A 26,289-nucleotide genomic window follows, 5' to 3' on the forward strand; every position below is an offset into this window, starting at 1 on the left:
ATTGTATTTCTGCTTTTGAAAGTTCAAGACATATGTTCATGTATAACAGAGGCAAAGATCTACTGTAACACATTATGTGCTTGAGCAATATTATGTGATGCGTTTCATCTAAGTGTTTGGAAAGACATAAAAACATAAAAAAATTTATTTTGAAAAAAATACAGGGTGCGTACGGGTGCTGGAAATCCTTGAAAATGCTTGAAATTGTACGAGGTGTTTTCAAGGTTTGAAAAGTGCTTGAATTTTGGGAATGGTGCTTGAATTTGGGATAAAGTGCTTGAAATTGTAAATGCTTTACTTCGCTTTTTAGATTAAAAGAAAATAAAGAAGTCGGAGCGCGCTTAATTGCTTCGCTTTTACATAAAACAGCTCCGCTCCGGCCTTCCCGCGCAATGCGCGTGACCGGCAAGTGTTTTTGTTACGTGTGTGACCTGGGCATTCTGATGAGTGATAGATGACAGTATGCCAGGAGGTTGCAGTTACAACGAGCGCTGGCTAGCAGAAGACAAATACAAGCCATGGCTAAGACGAGGGTCAAGCGAAGCCCAAGAGTAGCCTCCTGCAAAGTGTGCAACAATAACGATGCGAGAGTCTGCGCTGACGAGCCACACACCACACGAAAGGTACGCCGTCGTAGAGCATTTTAGATTAGGCTATCGTTGCATGTAAAATACATGACACTTTTCTCTGTGTGCGGCAAAACAAGCTCGCCAAAATGGCTTCACAAGGCAGTATTTTAAGTGTCCGAAAATGACAATAAAATAGCGGTATGCAACGTGTGTGTGAAGCAGAAATCCTGCAGCTCCACCCGCTGTGACGGACCGGTGAGCGGAGCAGAACACACATTAAGAGTTAGACCTAACACACTTAGCTATTTTATCTACCTCTGGAACAAGCTAAACTAGTTATACATATATTTATTCTTCACTGTCGGGTCGCTCATTACTGGATCAGTGAGCTGCAGGAGATACTGACGGGCTGTCAGGAGAGAGAGAGAGGGGGAGAGAGGAAAAGAGAGCGATATCGGTATCGGCCGATACTGATTCCGGCGATCGGCTCCAAAATTGGCGATCGGAGCATCCCTAATAATTGTATATGATATGTTTTATAATGATTGATCATGAAAGTGTTCTCAAAGCTGGTAAAGGTGCAGCTAGTTTGAATGACTTTGTATACTGCAGGGTAGCTTGTGGATTTACTCCAGGTGGAACTAAAGTCTGATTTAACACTTGATTATATTTCACATCATTCATCCAGATCTGTGAAGTAACTAAAGGTATTACATACATGTAGTGGAGTCAAAGTACACCATGTACCTCTGACTTGTGTTTACTGCCAACCTAAAAGTACCTCAAAAATAGTAATCAATAATGTATTGAAAAGTTATTTGGCTGATTGTTTTATATTGGCTCAGCCAGGTTATATGGGATGCCCAGTCTACGTACAGATGGGTCACTCATTTTGAAATATTAAACTTAGTTTTCTTTTCTAACATTTTTAATTTTTCATCCTCATGTAGAATGCTTTTATGAAACACACATTTGGTTGTTTATAGCATAAAGAACATCTGATTTAATGTGAGGTAGGGAAATAATCATTTGAGTTTAAGTATGTGTATATAAATATGTAATTTACAACAGCTGTAAGATGCTTGAAAAGCTTGAAAATGCACCTTGAAAAGTGCTTGAAAAGTGCTTGAATTTGACTTTGGAAAAGGTGTAAGAACCCTGTTCATAGTAAAGTTGCATTTTATAAAATGTTCAGATAAGTCATTATTGTAGCTTTTCAGCCCACATGTTAACTTCTTGAGTCACTCGTGTTTCTCATCACTGTCAAGTTCAGCAGCTGTCATGGGTTTTTTACGCAAAGAGCTTTAAAATTCTAATATGTGCACCTACCACAAATGGGCTGTTGGAGTTAAGTGTTTTTTTGTTGTTGAATTGTTGTGGCAATTCAGATGGTTGTTTGCAAAATGCAATGTTATAAGTGTAAAATGAACATTTAAAATAAAGTGAGCGGAATACAAATTACTGAGTTGGAGTCATTTGAATTACTTATATTGATAGAGCAATTTGGATTAAATGATGTTAAGTGCAAATAACACAATCCTACAACATAAATGGAACTAATTTGTGTTAAGTAATTACAACCTAACTGTGTTAGGTAAATCAGTGCAAACTTTAAGTAAATACAACATAATTGTGTTAAGTAAAAACAACAATTTAAGTAAATTCAACATAACTGTGTTAAGCAAATACAACATAACTGTATGATGTAGCATTTAATTAAGATGCTTTGGTAAGATTTACTTAAATGCAAGAAGTAAATATTAGTTTACTAGTCTGTTTCCTATTTACTTAGCCTTGTTACGTGCAGCCGGTTGACATAACTAGATTAAGTAAATCTAACATATCATTTCTTTGAGTGTATGTTCGTATGACAAAATACAAAACCTTGAAGCTGAATATAGTTCTGCTGTGTTTTACACTGTTGTATTTATGTTTATAGTTTGCTTTGATATTTGCTTAGATTATTATTTTTATGGGGCAGTAAATACTGGTGCTTGAAATTCAAATATTTACTAAATAGTCAATTCTGATAACATTTCTTGGGTTTAAATAATTTGACAAACACATGTATGTGAAACATTCTTTTTTTATTTATGTTCAATACCATACAATGACTATTTATGGATTCAGGTAGCGCATCAGACCCTCTCGTATGTCCCTGCCCTCCTCCTCTGCACCTTGTGCCACTGCTACCCCTGGCTCTGCTGCTGCTGGTGCATCCCACCCATCATCATAGGTCTCTCCATGACTCTCGCAGAGGTTATGCAGAGCACAGCATGTCAGCACCATTGATTTAACAAGTTTCACATCACAGTCATTTCTTTTCATGAGGCAACGCCACCTTCCCTTCAGTCTACCAAAAGCGTTTTCAACCACTACCCGTACTCTGCAAATCTTCTTGTTGTATGTCACATGTTCTTCTGTTAGCCGTCCAGTGTCAGCGAAGGGTTTTATGAGCCAGTTTTGCAAGGGATAGGCATTGTCTCCCAGGATGTAATAGCCAGCATTCACCCCACCAATGTTCCTGGTGCAAGCTGGAAAGTAGTTGCCACGACTGGCCAACTCCCACAATGTGGACAGTCTCAAAACCCGAGCGTCATGCAAGCTCCCAGGCATTCCTGCAAACACATTCCAGAAATGTCCCTTACCATCAACAACTCCTTGAAGGATGATGGAGTGCCAGCCTTTACGGTTGAAATAGTCACAGTGGTATTCCTGTGGTGCCAAGATGGGTATGTGTGACCCATCAATAGCACCTACACACTGAGGGAGCCCCCACCTCTTCTCAGTGTAGGCAGCCATTTCTGCAAATTTCTCCCGGTCTGGTGAACAAATTAGTTCCGGTACTAACAACGTCTCTGCAGCAGCACAGAAGTCTTGCACACACCGGCACACAGTTGTCTTGCTCACTCCGAAAAGATGTCCTATGCTTCTGTACTCACAGCCGGTAGCAAGCTTCCACAGTGCGATGGCCACTCTCTTCTTAAAAGGTATACACACGCGGAATGGTGTGTCCTGTTTCTGCATCGCTGGCCGCAGTTTGTTGCACAGGTAGACGTAGGTTTCTTCAGACATCCTGAAGTTCTCCACCCACTGAGTGTGTGTGAAAGATGGAACAATCACATTCCACCACTCGGTAGCTCGGTCGAGCATCCAAACACATGGTCTAGGGCGGCGAAGTAACTTCTGAAATACACAAACAAAAGCATACATATTTTAATACGTAAAAGTGGTAGCTACAATTAATTAAATACTTGAAATTCTTTGGTCGTATGGGGAGCGTGAGCCTAAACACATTGCTAGTTAGCGAACGTTAGCTTACCAAGTAGCATTGTAGTCTCGAAGAAGTATTAGTAGCAGTAGTAGTAGTAGTTAGAGTCCTCCAGTAGTCTCTGCGGGCTGCCAGAACTCTCGCGTCAGCTGCCTCTATACCTCGTCTTGCTACAAGTCGCCTCTTTCGAATCATCTCTTGCCTATTTCTTGTGATAAAGAACCACACAGCAAGCAACAAGCAAACGATCTTCTCAACATCCTCCATTGTTGTGTGTTGTGTCGCTTTGTCGCATTGAAGATGACGTCACGGCAGTTTTAAGCAGCGTCGCTCCGCCTACACTGCGTTACTATAGATACTGACCCGGTTCCTAAACTGTAATGGAAACGCGCCACAAAGTGAGCTGGTCCTAACGAGGCCGGGCGCGGCCAAAGGAGGCAGAGCGGGGCCGAGCGAGGCCGTGTAGTGGAAACGCGCCATTACTGTGAGTTACAGATTACTTCTGATCAGCAGAGGGAGGTCTTCCTTTAAAGTTTATGATGTCGTCCTTCGACCGGTCGCTCTTGAAGGACAGACAGGTGTCTGGTCTCTGCTGCTGGTCCCTGAAACAGAAACAGATGCAGACATTGGCATGCTGGAGAAAACTGATGAAAAATGAAATGAAAATGTTAAATCTCTTAACCTGTTAAGCCCCAAGCCTGTTTTTCAGGTCTCAGGCTCGAAAATGACATTTCCAGAACAAATGACCATATCTTCCCTTCTAAAAGGGTTAAATTAATAATCTTTTTTCTCAAAGTAATGATAAACCTGTGAGTTGGATGTAGAAAAGTCAGAATCAATATAGATGTTTTTTATTTTAAAGAAAATTCAGATTGAACATAGTAAAAAACTGTAAATTATAGTGTCAGTCCAAAAATTCTTTTTTACTTATAGTGAAAACTACCCTTGGATGATGGGTTAGTAGACTAAAAGCTGTAAGAATCCAAAGTACAACATATAATAAGTACCCTGTATCAAGATTGATGCAAAACAAGTGACATTTGACCTTTTTAGAGAGGTTTAGCCAAAAACACTCCACCTCTGAGGTGATTTGGGTGGATTTTCCATATCTCTGGCTTCCCTTGCTCGATTTTGATGGTTGACACCTCTTTCTGACCGTTAGAGCCAATAGAATCGAAGGGGGAGTCCCCCACACACACTCATTGTGAAGAGAAAAGGTGGGGGCTTCGCGCATGTAATTTTCCATCAGAGTGAACCTATCTCTAGCTTTGACATCTGGAAACGGAAAAGCAGTTTTAATGCTTATGGATTATCAGAAATCATTTCAAAGCGACACAGACACATTAGATTAACCTATGGATTAACTTCAGCAGCGTTTTTATCGTTTTAATGCCATTGAAGGCCACTTTGGAGAGACTACAGAGCCAAGGTAACCTTGTTAGCATTTTTAGCTACCTAGCGTCACCTGTTTTGATGTCTGTTTTTGTTTATAACGTCGCGAGTTCGTATAATTCAGTGGTAATGTGGGTACCCTTCGATTCTGTGTCACCTCACGATGTGAATCGATGTGTTGGATGTGGAGAAAAGATAAATAATAAGGTTTTGTGAGTGATTTTCGGTGCAGTAATCTGTTAGCATTTTTCGCTTGTTGCTAATTCAGAGGCTCAGTGTTAGCATTGTGGGTTTTCTTTTAAAAAAAAAAAAAAATCATCAGTTAGGTGAGTTTCTTCCCGTTACATGGATATAAAACATTCATAGTTTATTAAATGAACATGCCCTCAGACACTGTTTCCTGCAAGATGTTGCGGCAGTGCCCCGGTACCGGGGTCTCTCGGGCTTAACAGGTTAAAGTACCGATACTAATGAAACGGAGGAATCGTCACGTTTTTAACGGCAGGGTATCGCGGTACCTTTCAAGTACCGGTACACTATGCAACAGTACTACCTAGCGCCACATGTTTTGATGTCTGTTCTTGTTATTATCTCCGCGAGTTCTTATCATAGAGTGATGATGTATGTACCTATCCATTCTGTGTCTTCTCACGATGCGAATCGATGGGTTGGATGTGCAGAAAAGATAAATAATAAGGGTTTTATGAGTGAGTTTCTGTGCAGTAATCTGTTAGCATTTTTCGCTCGTTGCTAATTCAGAGGCTCAGCGTTAGCATTGTGGGTTTAAAAAAAAAAGATCAGTTAGCTGAGTTTCTTCCCGTTACATGGACATAAAACATTCATAGTTTATTACATCTTAAGAAGCCCTCAGACACTTTTGCTTGCAGATGTTGTGATTTCGGCCCCTTCGGCGGGTCTGTGGGGCTTCCCTATATTTAACTATGTAATGGTAATATCGCTCTGTGTTGCTAATGTGTGAACAGATCGTAATGACATTTTAAAACTGGGACATCAACACATATTATTGAGTGTTCTGCTATCTGTACAATTATATTTCATGCACTTAAGTGACTTGTGTGCGATGTTAATGTTGTTTAAGCTATCTGATGGTGACAGTAATATTAGAGGAAAGTAAGAAGTCTTAGATAAATGCTGTGAAACGAAAAAGTGTTTGGACTCTACTAAAGAAGCTTTGCATGTTTTCTAATTGCCGTACTTTTGGTAATGCAATTGACTAGAGTAAAGTTCTGCTGAGGAAACACCGCTCTCACTCTCCTGATTATTTGTTCCATTTATCAGGCCGTAAAACATGCGGGAAAAAAACTGCTGGAAAATAAGTTGGACAAGACTTCATATCAACTAGTTTTATTCTATCATAACCGGACTCTTACTATGAGTTACAGCTTACTTCTGATCAGCAGATGGAGGTCCTTTAAAGTCTAAGAAGTCGTCCTTCGAGGCGTCGCTCTTTAGGGACAGACAGCTGGGAGAGTCTGGTCTCTGCTGCTGGACCCTGAAACAGAAACAGATGCATCAAGAGAAGAAGAAGGAGCTCTTCATCGTCCCACAGAGGGGAAATGTACATTCTGCATTTGATCCATCCTAGTGTTAGGAGCAGTGGGCTGCCATATGTACGGCGCCCGGGGAGCAGTGTAGGGAACGCTGCCTTGCTCAGGGACACCTGGGTAGCACTTGGTCTTTTGGGGTCTTGAACCAGTGACTCTCTGGTTCCCAAGCCAAGTCCCTACGGACTTTGCCACCACCGCCCATACATTGAACCGCTGGAGAAAAACTGATGAAAATATGTTAAATCTAAAGTCACTCTTTACAATGTAATGGTATAAATCGCTCTGTGTTGCCCAACAGATGAACCTTCCAGACTTTCTGAGAGTCCTCTATCAGCCGGTGGACTGCTCTCTATGTGAAGGACTCGGGAAGATTTTCAGAGAAAGACGTGAAGTTTATCTACAAAGTGCCTCGCGTCTCTTCAGCTGCCCTACAGCCAGCAGTGTGAAGCTAACGTAAACACATCTCTTTAGTGGATAACGTCACTGAGTCCATGCCCAGGATGCTAACTGCAGTTCACTTAACGCCCACCGACGTCGCTAAGAACCAGGATTTCCTGAAGGTTACACAGAAGCTTCAACACAGACAACAAATGACTCAAATGGCTTTTAGTCCGTTTTAAATTCTTACCCCCCATCAGCAGATTGAGGCTCCATTGAGCGGTCACTCTTTGAGGAAACACAGCGGGACTCAGGTCCAGGTCCAGGTTCAGGTTCAGGTTCAGGTCTGGGCTTCAACACACAGATGTTTGAGTGTTACCAGTGCATGCTGAGCTTTAGTGGTGTAAACTAAGTACATGTATTCAAGTACTACACTTAAAAGTGGGGTAGGTAAGTTTGAGAAACCGGCTCGAGATACACTTTTTGTTATATTCCATGGAATGCTCTTAACATCCCGATAGCAATGAATATCTGAAGTGCTTTGACAAAAAACCCATAAAAAAATGTCATCTGTGGAAGCCGTGTCAGCCTTTCATCTGTGCACAAACTTATCTCGTGCCCTCATTGGTCATGTGCGCGTTCGTGTGTGTTGGAGGAGGGGCTCTGTAAGGAAGTGGCAGATTTTTTCCGGCTGTGTATTTTCAAATTCTAGCGCACTCGAGCTGGTTTCTCCAAAATTACCTACCCTACCTTTAAGTACAATTTTGAGTATTTCCATTTTATGCTACTTTATACTTCTACTCCTCTACAGTTTAGAGATAAATGGTGTACTTCTACTCCACTACATGTATTTAATACCTTCAGTTACTTCACAGATCTGGATGAATGATGTGAAATATAATCAAGTGTTAAATCAGACTTTAGTTCCACCTGGAGTAAATCCACAAGCTACCCTGCAGTATACAAAGTCATTCAAACTAGCTGCACCTTTACCAGCTTTGAGAACACTTTCATGATCAATCATTATAAAACATATCATATATATTATTCTGAAATGGACCAATCTGCACAATGACTACTTTTACTGTCGCTACTTTCACTATATTTTGATGCTAAGTGCTTTCTCGTTGTCTTTCTTTGGGGATCACTCTTCACTTCTACCGGACTCTGAAAGCTTTCTGAAATATTCCTCTTGTTCCAGTCACAGTTAGAGCTAGTGCAATAATGCATCCTGTTAGCTTGTTAGCTTGTTAGCTGCAGCTGAATCCTCAGAGAGCTTTAGACCTTCATCTGCAGACACACACAGAGCATCAGTCACTGAGAGCTGCAGGAAGTGTTCATATCTGTGCACGTGAACACCTGAAGTTCAGGCTGAGAGTAACAATGCGTCACATTTACTTATCATTTCATTCTATTCTTCACTCTCATTCATGGATTTGAGTTGGATCATTTTATTCCATGTTTACTGATCTAGTGTTTTTATTTCATGATCATTAACTTCTTGTCCTGTTTGCTTTAGATTTTAATGTATTTCTTATTTATCTATTTAGTTTTCCGGCTCAATCCCCACTATCCCTTCTCTCTGTTTATTTCTAAGCATGAAAACAAAGCAATCTGTAAAACATGGCTTCAAATGTTTTATTGATTCCTATTTATCAATACATTTATTCATTTGTATATTTCTATAGTTATGTACGGTCTATTATTATTATTCATCTATGTATCATTTTCATTTGCTTGTTATTATTATTATTATTATAGTATTTATATTCTTCAATTTATGTAATTTTTATAACTGTTTCATTTATTGTGAGCTCTTTTTATCACTACTCCTGTTGACTATATTTATTAATTGTATTATTATTGATTACATTCCCTTTTATTTATTCCTCTTTGTATTTTCACATATTGTTTTCTTTCATTTCTAATGTTTAAATGTTTAAATGTTTAAATGTTCATCATTTTATTTTTTGTAGACGTTTTTACTCATCTTTATAGATGAGAGTAACACATGCGTCACTTCCGGGCAAAATGTACGGCCCCGCCCACTTTTGGGGGAAAGCAAAGCTGTCATTTGAATGGCGGTCAATACAAATTCTGAAGTTTTTGCCAATCCGATCAGAAATGTAAGAAAACCGTGGATTTGTGGATCTTCAAAGAGCCCGATTACGATGGCCAGCCAGGCAAACAATTACATTAAATCATTGGAAATCGACCAGCGGGCTCGATATATGGTTAAATATAGCAGTAGGCGATCGATGTCCATAGATGAGAGTAGGGCTGCTCGATTAAGGCAAAAATCATAATCTCGATTATTTGGGTCAATCATTGTAATTGCGATTATTAAATGCGATTATTCATTGACTTTGAAAACATCCATTTATTGTACTTTAAAACAAATACAAATAATAATTTGAACTTTTGAACTGTTGAATTATACGTTCAGGGTAATCAACTGAAAAACCAATACAAAATAAAATAAAATAAATTATACATATTTAAATAAATAATATCAAAATAATAAATACCAATAAACAAGATCAACAAACATGTTGCAGTGCACTGTCACAACCTGAAAACTCCTTACCATATAGCCAACATTTTGGTAAAACATATTCAACATATTCCACTCAGTTAAACATTAAAGGCTGGCCCACCGTCATGGTCCAGAAGTAACAGGAAATAAATGTTGAACTGCAATTTAAGACCAAATAAAAATGTTTTGGCCACCATGGCAAATGCTGTTAGGGCTGGTCATGTCATCTCTTAAAGATTGTTTGCTAGAAACACCAGCATGTTTACATGGTCTGGTTTCAGAGATGAGTGCAGGCAGGTGACAATATTGCCACCTGTACTGAAGACTAGGGCTGCTCGATTATGGCAAAAATCATAATCTCGATTATTTGGGTCAATAATTGATATCACGATTATTAAAAACGATTATCCATTTACTTTGAAAACATCAATTTATTGGAGAAAAAAATGTGAACAGTATGTTTTTAACAGTTGATTACCCTGAACTTTAAGTATAATTCAACTGAAAAACCAAAAAAATAAAAAATTATTTAAAAAAAGAAAAAGTAATAATAATAATACAAAAATAATCGTTTTATTTCGATTACATTGTTTTCGTAATCGTTGCAAGCCATAATCGTAATCGCGATTAAAATACGATTGATTGAGCAGCCCTAGATGAGAGTAACATCTACGTCACTTCCGGGCAAAAATTACGGCCCCGCCCACTTTTGGGGAAAACCAACGCTGTCATTTGAACGGCGGTCGAGCCTGAAGCCACAGAGCTCTTCTGTTACTGTCCTTTTTTCTTAGAGGAAGTTCAGAAACACTGAACTCTGGATTTTTTTTAATGTTTGAGGTGCAATAAACGACACAGCAGCTTGTTGGCATGATAACACAATTAATTTCCGCCTCGCTCATGAGAGTAACAGCTGGAGAGATTACAGCCTCGCCTACTGATTTTAATTTAACCATATATCGAGCATGATCGTTGATTTCAAATGATTTAAAGGGGACCTATCATGCAAAATGCACTTTTGTACGTCTTTTCTACATGAATATGTGTCCCCGGTGTTCCAGGGAACTCACCAAGTGTCAGAAAACACAACCCTCTCTATTTTCCTCCATACCCAAATCTCTAAAAAAGGGGCTGCAACGGATCTGATAAAAACTGATCCAGATTTGAACACTGTCCTGACGTCAGGAAAGTGGCGCTACGGCTATTGGGCCAACTCCACCAATCAGGAGGAGACAGCCACGGCCATTGCCGTTCGAAAGCGCTGGAGACGCTGTAGTACATATGCCAGGCCTGTAGATGGTGCTGTTCTCACAGAATCAGCCCTTGCAAAAACAGAGCTAACATTTTTCAAATTCAGCGAAATGAGGCATGGCTAAAATGCATGATCTGTTTGGTATTTTGAAAAAAAAAAAGTATAAATATACCTTATATAGGTATGGTCCTACACTATATTATTCAAATATAGCATGATAGGTCCACTTTAATGTAGTTGTTTGCCTGACTGGCCATCGTAATCTTTGAAGATCAGAAAATCCACGGTTTTCAAAAAATTCTGATCGGATTGGCAAAAACTTCAGAATGTGTATTGACCGCCATTCAAATGACAGCGTTGTTTTCCCCCAAAAGTGGGCGGGGCCGTAATTTTCGCCCGGAAGTGACGTAGGTGTTACTCTCATCTATACTTCCACATATATTATGTAAATGTTTTTACATTTGACCTTTTATTGTATTTCCGAATGTTCCTTTTTTTCTTAATTTAACCTGTTCCACTCTGAGCCTGTTTTTCAGGTCTCAGGCTCGAAAATGACATTCCCAGAACAAATGACCATATCTTCCCTTCTAAAAGGGTTAAATTAATAATCTTTTCTCAAAGTAATGATAAACCTGTGAGTTGGATGTAGAAGTGTCAGAATCAATATAAATGTTTTTTATTTTAAAGAAAATTCAGATTTTACATAGTAAAAAACTGTAAATTATAGTGTCCGTCCAAAAATTATTTTTTACAGATAGTGAAAACTACCCTTGGATGATGGGTTAGTAGACTAAAAGCTTTAGGAATCCAAAGTACAACATATAATAAGTACCCTGTATCAAGATTGATGCAAAACAAGTGACATTTGACCTTTTTAGAGAGATTTAGCCAAAAACTGGGCCATCTGGGGTCATTTGGGTGGATTTGACCTATCTCTGGCCCCCCTTGCTCGATCTGGTTGGTTGACATACCCTTGTGACCGTTAGAGCCAATAGAATCGAAGGAGGATACTCACATAGACACACATTGTAAAGAAAAAATGTTGCCGCTTCGCGTGTGGAAAGCGAAACTAAACTGGAGGAATGTCTCCTTCTGGAGTTTGGAAACTAAAACGCAGTTGTATTGCTTATGGATTATCAGAAATAATTTCAAAGAAGGCACAGACACATAGGATGAACCTATGGATTAACTGCAGCATCGTTTTTTTATCGTTTTAATGCCATTGAAGACCACTTTTGACCAAGGTAAGCCATATTTACATGTTTAGCTTCTTGGCTCCACATGTGATGATGTACGCTTTCGTTGATAGCGTCGCGAATGTTTATCACTGAGTGTTGAGGTGGGCACCGTTAGATTCAGTGTCTCCAGGACACCAAAAAATAGTGTTTGGTTGTGCATCTAGGATAAGTAATAAGGGAGTTCTGAGTGAGTTTATGTGCCTTTGTCGGTCCCGTTTTTTCGATCGAGGCTAATTCAGAGGCTGAGTTGTGGGTTTTTTTTGAAAAAAAAAATTAAAAAGATCAGTTAGCTGAGTTTCTTCCCGTTACATGGATATAACACATTCATAGTTTTATTCAATATTAAGATTCCTTAGACGTTGTTTCCTGCAAATGACGCGTTTATCCGCCCGGTACCGGGGGGAAGGCGTGAAACAGGTTAATTAATATATATTTTTATTTCATGCTCTTGAACTATTATCTCTTTACTTTGGTTTGTAACGTTTTTTATGAAACAGTGAGGCTGTGAGTGAGGCTGTGGGATGTGTCGCCCTCTGGTGGCTGACGGAGGAATATTGTTGTTTTCTTTAAATACTAATGTTTACATTTCCACATTTTTATTTTCGTTAATTCATTCCTCTACTTTAATTCATCTTAATTCTCACATGTATTTATTATTATAATATATTCCTCTTTATATTTCCAAATGTATTTGTTATTTTGATATTTTACATTTTAAAATGTTTTTCTTTAAATATACTTTGCTGGTCATGTGACGAGGGACAACCAATCACAGCGGAGATATCTCAATATATACACACACACACACACACACACACACACACACACACACACACACACACACACACACACACACACACACACGTTATTATTGTATTTTAAAAAGTTCTTATTTTATTAAATTCCGCTTCATGTATTTTCATATAGTATTTGTATTGTTTTTATTTAATTAAGATATTTTTTAATTTCCTGCTCTTCAACTCTTATCTTTGATTACTTTGGTTTGTCATGTTTTATTTTTGTATTTTGATTTATTTTATTAAACAGTTCACCAGTGAGTGAGGCTGTGGGATGTGTCGCCCTCTGGAGGCTGAGGGAGGAACATTACCACTTTTGAAATGTTTATCTTTAAATACTTCGCTGGTCATGTGACGAGGAACCACAATAGAGTCGACTGTATAACGGTAACAACCACACACACACACACACACACACACACACCCACACCCATGCAGGCACACACACACACACACACACCCACACCCACGCAGGCACACACACACACACACACACACACACACCCACACACACCCACGCAGGCACACACACACACACACGCAGGCAGGCACACGCACACACGCACTCACACACACACGCAGGCACACACACACACACACACAGTAGTAGTAAGGATAGAAATAGAGAGAGGGTCTCTGAGTTATTCTCTGAGTAATGATTGATAATCAGAATTGTCTCTAAAAGCTCTGAAGTCACAAAGAGTTGCAAACCTTTAGAGAGAAGAAGAAGAAGAAGAAGAAGAAGAAGAAGGTGCGACCCGACGAGCCCGATGTGAAACTGAACAGCAAACAGGAAGCACTTCAAAATAAGAGCTCTTACATAACATTGTATTTATATTACTTCTACTTTTACTCAAGTACCAGATCTGAGTACTTCTACTTTTACTCAAGTACAAGATCTGAGTACTTCTACTTTTACTCAAGCACAATATCTGAGTATAGTAAATCATATTAATGAGATTATAAATCATATTAATGAGATGTCATATTAATGATTTACAGAGTAGATATGTTCTTTTCTGTGGTGGAAATGCTCTTCCCTAATATCAGGTCTAAATCTCTGCAGTGTGTAGTTTGTGAGTGAAATGTGAAATGTAGTCCCACCTGTTATGACATTAGGGTCATGCAGAGTGAGATCGCTACCCCTTTAAGAGAGGGGTGTTGCGTGCATGTGGGTGTGGTCAGTGTTGCCAATTTGGCGACTTTCTCGTTAAATTCGGCGGCTTTCCAAACCCTCCGGCTACTTATTTTTGTCTAAAGCGACTAATTTAACGACTGTAATGGTGTTATTAGGGACTTTTCTGGTGTTTGGAGAGAGACTCACATATTGTTCAGCAGTTAACGAGCCGCGGGTGCTGCCGTGAGCCCCTCTGCCCTCCCATAGTACTGAGTACTCACAGGCGCTCAGGCTCACAGTTGCCTCCCGCAGCAGCTCAGCTCAGTCAGAGCAGAGAGGAGACTGCAAATGAATTGCTCATGAGCGGGATTTAAATGTAAAATGTAAATGTTTCTTCACTGTCACTGTCACACTATAATAAATAACTGCCTTTGCTTTGCTTTGACTCACACAGCCTCAGTCACTTAATCACCTCGTCCACTGTGTGTGTGCCTCTGTGACAAGCTAAACATCCACGTAGGTCATCATGTCACAGTCTAAACTGTATTCACAAAAGTACAGAAAGGAGTGGGAATCAAACCCTGAGTTTAAAGGATGGTTGAAGCTATTTATTGGAGATGACACACGGACATACTATACTGCCTTTATTGTAAGGGAGATTTCTACTAAAAACTACTAAAACTACTTTCTACTTTTTCTAATCGAGACATTTCTGATCTACTGTCGTCTGGATTTACTCTGGTGGTTTCAAGTTTTGATCCTTGAAGGGGATGGAACGTTTTTTTACCGCTATTACATGATATGCAAATTAGGCGATGACGTTATTTAGGGACTTCTGGCGACTTTTCGGACAGCCAATAGCTACTTTCCTTACTATGGAGTTGGCAACACTGGGTGTGTTAGAGCGAGAGTGAGCGAGCGGTGTATATGTTTTCTAGAAGTGAAACGAGGCAGCAGAAAAAGGATAGGTCTGTGATGTATCTTGTGAAACAGAAGAACTAAATAAATGCGACGACCTCCCAAGAAGAGCTCGCCTCTCTCCAGTCATTTCGATAAAGTGGGTTATTGAACCCGAAGCGTGTTGCTTCTGCCCTGGGAGACGACATGGGGTCCTTCTCAGGTCGATTAAATGGAATCCTTGCGTCCCTCACTTGCGTCGTTTCCCTGCGTTTAGTCCCTCCCACCAGGGAAGCATGGAGAGACGCAAGGAAACCACGAGAAGCAGGGAAATGAGTTTTAAAAGCAATGGGACGTCCTTTCCTCCGGAGCGTCACGTGAAGCGACGTCCGTTTGTGATGACGCCGCACAGCTGTTCGTCTGACAGCAGCTCTGTCCCATGGATGTATAATAAGAACTGGATACAGCGTGGGAGGCGGGGCCTCATTCATTCCTATGAGAGTTGCTCATTCGCGCATGATGACAAAATGGCCCAACTTTTGAGAGAGCGAAACGTCACAGATTACCCGGCATGCCTGAGAAGTACCCGTATGTGCGCTCATAGCGCATGCGCAACTTTAAACATGCCCCCCAAAATGCTCGTTCACATCAAGCACGTCAATTTGCGTACACGTAACAGCACCGCGCGTTCATGACAGCATGGTAATGGGTTGTTGTGATGGATTTGATATTAACGACGAGGCGGCAGTTAGCAGCTAGCGGTTAGCTAGTAATTATGCTAATTTACACATCAATCGTTATGTACTTTTATATTACGCTGATGTAACAGGATCTAGTGATATCCAAGCAACAGAGCTTCATTTAGCATGAAACTTGTGTGGGTTGTAGCCTACATGAAACCACTTGGTAATATATAAAAATTAGGGCTGTCAGTCGATTAAAATATTTAATCGCGATTAATCGCATGATTGTCCATAGTTAATCGCGATTAATCGCAAATTAATCGCACATTTTTTATCTGTTCTAAATGTACCTTAGAGGGATATTTTTCAAGTTTTTAATACTCTTATCAACATATGAGTGGACAAATATGCTTTATATGTTTGTTTATTATCATTTGAACAATGACAAATATTCTCATGAATATTAAACACAACAACCTGAACATTACAAATATTCGCCTCAATTCAACCTGGAACCTCTCTCATACAATAATACTGTGTGTGTGTGTGTGTGTGTGTGTGTGTGTGTGTGTGTGTGTGTGTGTGTGTGTGTGTGTGTGTGTGTGTGTGTGTGTGTGTGTGTGTGTGTGTGTGTGTGTGTGTGAATGTGGAGGATCGTTGGAGCTATGTGCAGCTCAAGGCATATATGCCTGTGTGTATGAGCTGTGTTGCGGCACTATCCGTGCTGAGTGTGCTGTCTGGCTACCTGCATAAAGTCAAGTGCTCGGCGCAGTTGTCGGCGAAATGTCGCTCCTCTGTTTTCATTGAAACAGCTCCTTATATCCGTTAGCTCAGCTAGCTAGCACCAGATGCTAACAACAACACGTAAGGTGTGCTTCGCTCGCGCCACACATACACACACCCTCCCGGTCCTCCCGATGGCCAGTCCGGGCCTGCCGGTGAGCGTGGAAGTGTGGTCTGCCACAAGCGGGCAGCAGGAGCGGGGCTGTCAGCATCAGCTTGTCGATGGTATTTTAAACTCGATGCGCTCTGAAACTACGGCGGCCGAGGACAAAAAATACACATGCGTTAATCGCGTTAAAATAATTAGTGGCGTTAATTTTTTTTTGCGTTAACGCGTTATTAACGCGTTAACTTGACAGCCCTAATAAAAATATATGTATTTTGAGTTATGATCAATTGTGATTTAAATCTTTATCTAAAAAGTAAAGCTGATGATGGATTACTGTGGTGGAGTTAAAATAACAATAGCCTATTTCTCTTTGAAATGTGATGGAGTAAAAGGATAGTAACTGTGATTATTCATGTTAAGTACCCAACAAGTAACTAAAACGTATAATACTTGAAGGAAAGGTGTAAAATGTTTCCATAAATACCAATATCACACAGTACAACACCCCTTGTTGTTAAATACCAACCATGTGTATATATATATATATATGCCGCTAAAACTGTGTAATATACCTGGCTACTAAATCCTCCAAACTGTTACAGGATGTGTATTTTGTAAAATGTGTAACTGTTTTTATTATAATTTCTTGTTTTTAATCTTTAATACTTTTTGTATGCATACTTTAAGTAACATTAGGCTGTCTTTGGCTCTTTTCTGCTGTAACAATGTAAATGAATTCTGATTCTGAACTAATTGATATGTTTTTGTCACAGTTTGTTTCCCTATATTGCGACACTTGTTTTGTTTAAGATTATTTCTCCTTTTTTTACAGACATCCCCAACCATAGTGGAATGCTGTTGTAAAGGATTGCATTGATCCGTGCATCAATACCTTCACCCAGCTTTGAGGCCTCCAATGAATGAAATCATCTTGTGGCTGGGAAAAATGTGAAAAAATAAATCTCACAAAGAGTGACTTTCTGGTGTAATCATTATAATATCAAAGACAAGCGCATTCAGTAACAATATATAAAATCATTCAGCAGCAGAGGTTGGGGTGGAAACAGCATTTCTAACTAAGATGATTACAATATTACAAGTTAAACATCAAGATGAACATACTATTATTAATTTAAAAAGTACATGGGAAACTTAAATATCCTGCAATATACCATTAGCAGAATAGGAACAAATGTGCCAAAACATTTCTAACGTTAACATAAACTGAGGGATTTCTTCCTGAGCCGCTGGGAGTAAAGGTCCTCCATGGATGGCAGCTCCGTCCTGGTGATGTTCTGTGCAGTTTTCACCACCCTCTGTAAAGCCTTACGATTAAGGGCGGTGCAGCTGCCGTACCAGGCCGTGATGCAGCCGTGTCCGTGATGGACACAGAGGAACCTGAAGCTGCTGACTCTCTCCACCGTAGTCCCATTGATGGCGATGGGGGCGTGTCCCTCTCCCTGCTGCTTCCTGTAGTCCACAATCAGCTCCTTGGTTTTGCTGACGTTGAGATGGAGGTTGTTATCCTGGCACCAAGATGTCAGGTTTTCGACCTCCTCTCTGTACGCCGTCTCGTCGCCGTCTGTGATCTGGCCGATGACGGTCGTGTCGTCAGCACGTAGGCCCGTACCAGTGTCTTGAAGTGGCTGCGCTTCCTCCTGGGCCACATCCAAAATTGAGAAGAAAGAGAACAGACACACCACAGCTGGGTGAGGCTGGTGAGGCTGGGGAAGATGAGTAAAACAACTCAAGAGTAAGAGTGGGTAACTCAAGAGTAAGACTGGGTATGTATACATTCACTCCGCAGCTGCTTATAATCAGCTCATCACAGGCGTTCTCTTTAACCTATTACATTCACCTCATTCTCCAGCAGCCAATCACCGAGCTGCAGCCACACTTTAAAATGGTTCTCCTCTCTCCTGCAGTCAGCTGTGATTTCAGGTGTTCATGCTGCCGCCCGCCTCCTCCCCATCCACCTCCTCCCCATCCACCTCCTCCCCATCCACCTCTTCTCCACCCACCTCCGTTCATCATATCCAGAGCCAGGAGAGCTAATCCAAAGACCTCATCACACCTCCTCTTCATCCCATCTCCTCATCAAATCCAGATCTTCATCATCATCACCAGTGTCTAGACCCCGGGGAGGTTCCCTATATGCTCACGGCTGCATTTCCCCCTTTAGATATAAGATTTCAGGATCGGGGTCTAATCGCCAAAGACTTAACATTTATCATATGACATGTGTCAATAAATGTTCTTTAAACAAAATGAAGTCTCTCCTGATTTAACTGTCTGGACCCCATCCTCAACCTTTTTTCAAACCACAACATGCCTTCAGAGGGCTTTCCTGTTGATCATAATTGGTGGATCTTTTAATCTAATAATTGCAATCAATATTATATATATTACCTTTTAATCTATATAAATTGTATTTACATTTGTTGTCACTATTTTTTCCACCTAGTTCTACAATGCCAGCCATAAGAGGTATACATTTCTTATTTTTGTGAATTTCTATATAAAATGCTGATTTTCTACCTGAAAATGCTTATGTATTTTTAATTACATTTTCGTAGAGCTTTGACTTTTTCAGCTGAATAAATATTATAACTAGATGGTTTTGTTCAGCATTGCCAGCTTCACTTTTGAGCTTTATGTTGTGCCCAGCATTCTCCTGTGCTCTGAAATCAAAATGTGGATAAGCATAACACAACACTAAAATAAACACTACAATACAACTTGTTATTTGACACACACAAGGTTGTTCATTTGTGTGTATAAATATAAAACACAGGCTATATACATATATATATATATACATATACAAGTATAATTAATACAACTGTTAATTTGATTAGAGCTTTGACACATATATCTTTATTTATATATGTATAAGTATGACAACTTCCTCGGGCGATATCATGGTATAGCTAATTAATCTGGGTCAAAACGTGTTGTGCCCACATGCAAAGGTTGTAAACTCTGGTTTATCCCTGCGTGGTATTATAGTAATAGCAAACAGCAACGTTCAACTCCTTTAATGGTATATTTCAAGTGCAATAAGAAGCTACAGGGACGTTAATCTACGTCGGTAATATTAACTTTATTTAATACAAGATTTACATCATACAGCCCATGTAGTATAATATTTTACAAATGATGAATTACAGCAAACATGTGCAATATATCCATTATTACAGCTCCGTGGGCTGGCAGTAAGGCGATATGGGTCCGTTCTTATCCATGGGTAAAGATAAACGCATGTGGTGCTGAACACGTCACATCACATGAACGTGCCGGGCGGCGCGGTCCCGTGGGTTAGATGCGCGTTCATAATACAGAGGGAAATAACTCTCAGAATAACGTTATTAGCACATTTTTACAACTTGAGGAACGAATGTTTTTAATAAGGGCTATACAAGTGTTCATACTGGGTAGTTTATTTAGTTTAAAAAAAATTATCCAACGAGTTACAGACCACTCTTTCCCCATGTAAGTCAATGGGAAAAAGTGTTTCCGGGCCTGGCAACCAAAAGGAAGTGTAGTACCGCCGTTTGGCCAGCACGAATATTTTCATCAGAGTCCGGCGCACTTCCTGGGGGCTTGCTCTGTCCCCGTTATTTTCACAAACACCGCCGCCTCTGTTAGTACACTTTTACTGACACAAACATTTGTATCATCTGTTGTAGACCCAAATACAGGGTTCGAGTTATAAACTGAGCTCTATGGGGGTCTTTGAAACTAACACACACTCAAACTCAATCACACACACACTCAAACTCAATCACACACACACACACACACACACACACACACACACACACACACACACACACACACACACACACACACACACACACACACACACACACACACACACACACACACACACACACACACACACACACACACACACCAATAATAAACATATGAACAGGGGTTACTATTTAAAAAAAAATTGCAAATGTATTTGGGAACCTATCCATGTGAACATATTTTGGGGGTGGACCTCAAATCCTCTAGGGGGGTCCGGGGGCATGCCCCCCCTGGTAAGATATTTTTTTAATTTTGGAGTTAAATGCATCAATCTGGTGCACACCCATCTGAAACAGATGCCACATCATGTAGACAGATAGTCACCCTGTGTGAGGCAAACCCACATTTGCGCAGCGTTGCGTTCACAATAGCCTACATTAAAAAAATTATAATCGCTAGGCCATCGGGAAACCTCCCGGCCCTCCCGATGGCCAGTCCGGGCCTGCCAGCAGCCCTCTACTTGCTACAAACTTAAATATGAAAACATAGCCGTGGGAACATGTTTCAAATGGGGGGTGCTGTGGGGATGACACCAGGGCCGGTTCTGACCCGTTTGCTGCCCTAGGCAAGATTTTTGCTGGTTCAATTATATCTTATTTTATCAGTTAACATTTATTTATTCATCCATATTTTTTAATCTCTCCAGTTTTAAAGGATATTGTTGGTTTACTGTCCTATAGTATACATGTGCCAAGAGCAAGAGAGAGAGAGAGAGAGAGAGAGAGAGAGAGAGAGAGAGAGAGAGAGAGAGAGAGAGAGATATATATAGATATATATATATAGATATATATATAGATATAGATAGATATAGATATAGATAGATATAGATATAGATAGATATAGATAGATATAGATATAGATAGATATAGATATAGATAGATATAGATAGATATAGATATAGATAGATATAGATAGATATAGATATAGATAGATATAGATATAGATAGATATAGATATAGATAGATATAGATAGATATAGAGATAGATATAGATAGATATAGATAGATATAGATATAGATATAGATAGATATAGATAGATATAGATATAGATAGATATAGATATAGATAGATATAGATAGATATAGAGATAGATATAGATAGATATAGATAGATATAGATATAGATATAGATAGATATAGATAGATATATAGATATAGATAGATAGATATAGATAGATATAGATATAGATAGATATAGATAGATAGATATAGATATAGATATAGATAGATATAGATAGATATAGATATAGATAGATATAGATATAGATAGATATAGATAGATATAGAGATAGATATAGATAGATATAGATAGATATAGATATAGATATAGATAGATATAGATAGATATAGATATAGATAGATATAGATAGATATAGATAGATATAGATAGATATAGATAGATATAGATAGAGATCAGACAAAGTGATATGAGTGATAGTGAAACGTTTTAACTTTCATTTAGCAAAAAATAGCATGAAACTTGACATGCAAGTTCCAAAGTAACTTCCTGAAATGTAATTGTCTGCGGTGATTCTACGGAGTCCCCAAAGGCCCAAAAGTGTGCACACAAAACATATTTCCGGCTGCCCGGGCCTAAGGAAGTAGCTCTACTTATGAAATCTCTGTTAGTTTAAACTCCCACTTCACTACTTTACATTCAAAACAAATAGCTTATAACATGTGGCACGGCATTATTGATAAAGCTACATATTAGTTACATCATACTTATCTTAACCAGCAACACCAATAAAATACTGCTTCACATAAATGCATCGCAAATAATCATCAGTTTGTATTCAATGCATATCGAGGCAACAGAACCACACATCAACATGTCATCCATGCATTTCTTCACTTGCTGTTCAAGCTCTCAAACAAACAAGCGGGCAGTACATCACGGCTCTTTTGCTGCTACTTTGACAACATGGTTGCAACCGGTTTTGTTTCCGTGCTGTTGATGCCAATTTTCATTTTTTTATATAGTGAGTTGATGATTTCATAAACTAAGAGTGAGGTACATTTTCGCCTCGCACATTTTCCATCCAAATGAAGCAACATTTCTCAATCATTTTCAGACTAATTTGACTACACATGTTAGTGTTGTTCGATCTTATTGTCTTATATTTGTGTACAGCACTTTGAATTGCTTTGTGTTGAAAGCTGCTCTATAAATAAACTTGATGACTCACAATCTACTAGGATTAATAAATGTCCAAAGTGTCTATTACGTTAGTAGGAAATCCAACCAGAGCAGCTGAGCATTGGAATAGAGCATGTTGTTCCATACGGCCCAATGAGACATGTTGAATCATGAAACATCTGATCGAACAAGAACAAGACACACCTAGTTTTCTAAACAATGAGGTAGATACTAGCTGTCATTTCTTTTAAGGAGGGGCAGCTTGGGCGTATTGCTGTACATAGCCGTGGGAACATGTTTCAAATGGGGGGTGCTGTGGGGATGACACCAGGGCCGGTTCTGACCCGTTTGCTGCCCTAGGCAAGATTTTTGCTGGTTCAATTATATCTTATTTTACCAGTTAACATTTATTTATTCATCCATATTTTTTAATCTCTCCAGTTTTAAAGGATATTGTTGGTTTACTGTCTATAGTATACATTGGAATGATTTCAAACCTGTTTTTATTTATCCTAATAATTATAAAGGTGTGCCTTGGAAATATTTGTTTACATAAATTGACCAAACCGTTTGAGACACACTGAGATAACTTAGACTAAAGTGAACTATCTAAACACTCAGAGTCCTTTACCTCACTGAGCCTCTCAGGGCACATGGAAAATGTAACCGGGGTGAAAAGGGTGTTATCTTTACTTAATTATGAATGTGAACATCAAGGCCGAAAATTCGTTTTTTTTGTATTATATTTGTATTATATTTCCATTTAATCTTGTGGACGTGCAGATTCCCTGTCCTCCATCAGGGGGTGCTGCAGCACCTCAGCACCCCTACTTACCACGGCCCTGTATGAAAAGGTTCAACGACGCACACACACTTCATCTCGGCTCGCGCTGCACGCTCACAGGCATAGATTGTGCAATAAAGTATTGCGCACCTTGGAGGTGCAGCGCAGGCATATTGTTATTCAAGAGATGCGTTGTTCTTTTGGAAAACATGTTTTTCTTTTCAATAATACTCATTACATTGACACATGCATTATTTGTGATTAAAATAATGGTTGTTGTTGGTAATGTATTAGCGACCCCCACAGATGTATGATTTCACTGCGTCCGTGGGAGCTCAGACCCCTCCTTATGGGAGCTCAGCTCCCATTGGCTCCCACATAACTCGAACCCTGCCCAAATACATTAAATAAAATAAGAACTCATTCTCAAAAAAGATAAACGCCATTCTTAAAATGTATAAACGAACAATAGTTGGATTAATATTGATTAGAGTGCACAATAGAAATAAAATAATTCAGAGAAGAAAGAGAGATATGTTATCTATCAAAACCCAGTTAGATTAACATTCATTGGACTGCACACTTTGTCTGTTTTTGTGGATATGTAGCAAATTAACATGTTAAATAGCACTTAATGACTGACTGAATGGAAATGACAATAAATGAAAATGTAAAACGAAAAAAGCGATCATGAAAATGTTTCCAATAAATGAATAAAATGATTTTTGACCACTTTGTTGTTCAGATATATCACATATTTGTAACTGAATGATACATTAATTGAAACAAAACACAGTATAAACTGAGGAGTGAGTCCCGTGAGTTTCATGTGTTTTCTTCACTCCGCTGGGAAACTGCTCTCATGTCAAGAAGCATCAGATCATTGCATGCGCTGCATCGTCCAATCAGTGAGCGATACACAGTAAGGGGGCGGGGCGAGTGTCTGAGGATTTCACCGGAGGATGGTCTGGTGGTTCCTCGATTATCGCTCCTCGCTCCTCGATCCTCGGTCCTCCGGCAGAAATAAGAGCCATGGGACACTACTCAAGATGGCGCATGTAATGTTCTTATTGGTTATAAATAAGACATCTTCTTGTATCTTTAGACTAGCTTTACTAGCCAACTTTATTAGCCAACATGCAGTACCTTCACATCTTGTTCTGCTAACATCTATGTCCATAGATGTTATACTGCCGCCTAGTGGTAACATATATGCATTGTAACTAAGCACAAACACCTATCATTACATCCCCTTTCCAAACAGGTCAGTGTAACACATTTCTTAATTATAAAGCTTCTGGAAGTACAGTCTTCAAATGTAAACATTTTAAACATTCAAAAATGTCTAAACATACTGTAAAGAAAGTATAGCCGTTTTTAACTTGCTATTTACTCTAAATAAAAGATCTATTGTTAACAAAACTTATGACACAAATATCAAATAAATGCCAACCATGCTCTTTTCTTAAAGTCACTTATAACTGCATGTCAACAGTTTATTGTTCTATAAGTCTGTCAGGTGGTTTTCTATGTCTTGTGGATTTTCTCAGATCTGGTGCTTCAGTTACTGGGGAAGGTGAAGGAGGCTCACTATGTTGCAAGTCTGGTGTCTCCTCAACTCCCTTTTCAGACTCAGTCTCCTGACCAACTTCCTCAATGTTCTCCTGAGTCTTCAACAGACTCTTCCTGTTTCTCCGAAGCACTTGTCCATTCTCCGTTTTCACAGTGAATGACCTGGGACCCACTTCACTGAGGACAGTTGCTTTCCTGGTCCAGGAATCAGGACCCTCAATTCTCACAACATCCCCTTCCCGAAGAGGTTCCAGTCTCCTTGTCACTTTGTCATAGTTCATTTTCTGTTTGAGCTTGAGCTTCATTCTCTTATTATCCAGCACCTTCTTGTCGTTGTTGTAGTTTGAAATGTGTGGTACCGTGGTGCGCAGCTTGCGACACATGAGGAGCTCAGCAGGGGATGCACCACACTCCAGCGGTGTGGCCCTGTAACTCAACAAAGCCAGGTAAGGGTCAGTTTTGCCATCACTTGCCTTTTTCAGCAGCCTTTTAACAATTTGGACCCCTTTTTCTATGGGCTCAGAACAGTCTCATAATACACACATGCACACAGAAGGATCCACACTTGTATTTCCGGATCCACACTTGTGTTTTTCAATGCTCACACAAATGTGTTCCGTTTCATATACACGTAAATAAAATCCAAATACAGAAAAAAGTTTTACATATGTATTTTTGATCCTCACATATTTGTTTTCCGTTTAAAACCGCTGCACCTGCAAACACAACCCGCTCTCTGTGCATGGATCGCTGTGCATTCGTGTGTGGGTTTTTTGAGACTCCCCTGACGGTCACCCGATTCGTACTTGTAATTTTTTCTATCTATAGCCAATCAGATGTCTCCTCAATTCTAAGCCAATCACATGAGCGTGCCCCCACGAGGGTAGATTTCTTGCGTTCATGACGTAGCGCTTCATGTACGCATTTTGCGCTGTCCGGAGCTGACAGGTCCATGGAGCCTGCAGGCGCTAATCTCAGGACACCTCCACTCTCAGTACATTGCCACTTTCCGAGCAGGAAATGCACGCAAATACAAGCCTTTATATTATTAAGGTACAGTGCCACTTTCCGAACCATTAATGAATGCTTGTGTACATAAAAACGGCAGGCAAAACCGTTTTAAATGTGTGTTTCCTGTATGGCGAATACAGCTGCTTTATTTATGTCTGTATGAAGTTGTTGTGAGTGTGGAGGGAGCAGCTACAGGTTAGCTTAGCGTAATCGATCAGTGCACTACGAAGCCAGTGCTAGACAGTGAACTGTCAATGGGGGGAGCCTCGCCGGTCATTATCGGCCGATATTCACTCTTAATAGTTTGATCGGTGCTCTCTATAAAGGCCGATCAGGAGAGCTGGATCTGATCCATATGGACATAAACGCGAGTGAAGTTT

General features: G+C 39.7%; 1 protein-coding gene across 10 annotated transcripts in view; it reads right to left on the reverse strand.

Annotated features, from left to right (window-relative positions):
• The window catches only part of LOC117487475 (NLR family CARD domain-containing protein 3-like), a 189,413-nt gene that overhangs the window by 13,707 nt on the left and 149,417 nt on the right, over window positions 1-26,289 (reverse strand). The window contains exons 1-2 of one of the 10 annotated variants that reach the window (XM_034136105.1): window positions 7,429-7,515; window positions 6,641-6,745 (exon numbers count right to left, since the gene is read on the reverse strand). The exons of 8 other annotated variants lie outside the window; for them this stretch is intronic. In XM_034136105.1, coding sequence (XP_033991996.1) covers window positions 6,641-6,745; window positions 7,429-7,454 — 131 coding nt within the window. In that variant the 5' untranslated portion in view covers window positions 7,455-7,515. Of the gene's footprint in view, window positions 1-6,640; window positions 6,746-7,428; window positions 7,516-26,289 lie in introns of those variants that run through there. One more of the 10 variants, XM_034136104.1, reaches the window with a different exon arrangement.

This window comes from Trematomus bernacchii, unplaced genomic scaffold, assembly GCF_902827165.1.
Source record: "Trematomus bernacchii unplaced genomic scaffold, fTreBer1.1, whole genome shotgun sequence".
Classification (NCBI taxonomy): domain Eukaryota; kingdom Metazoa; phylum Chordata; class Actinopteri; order Perciformes; family Nototheniidae; genus Trematomus; species Trematomus bernacchii.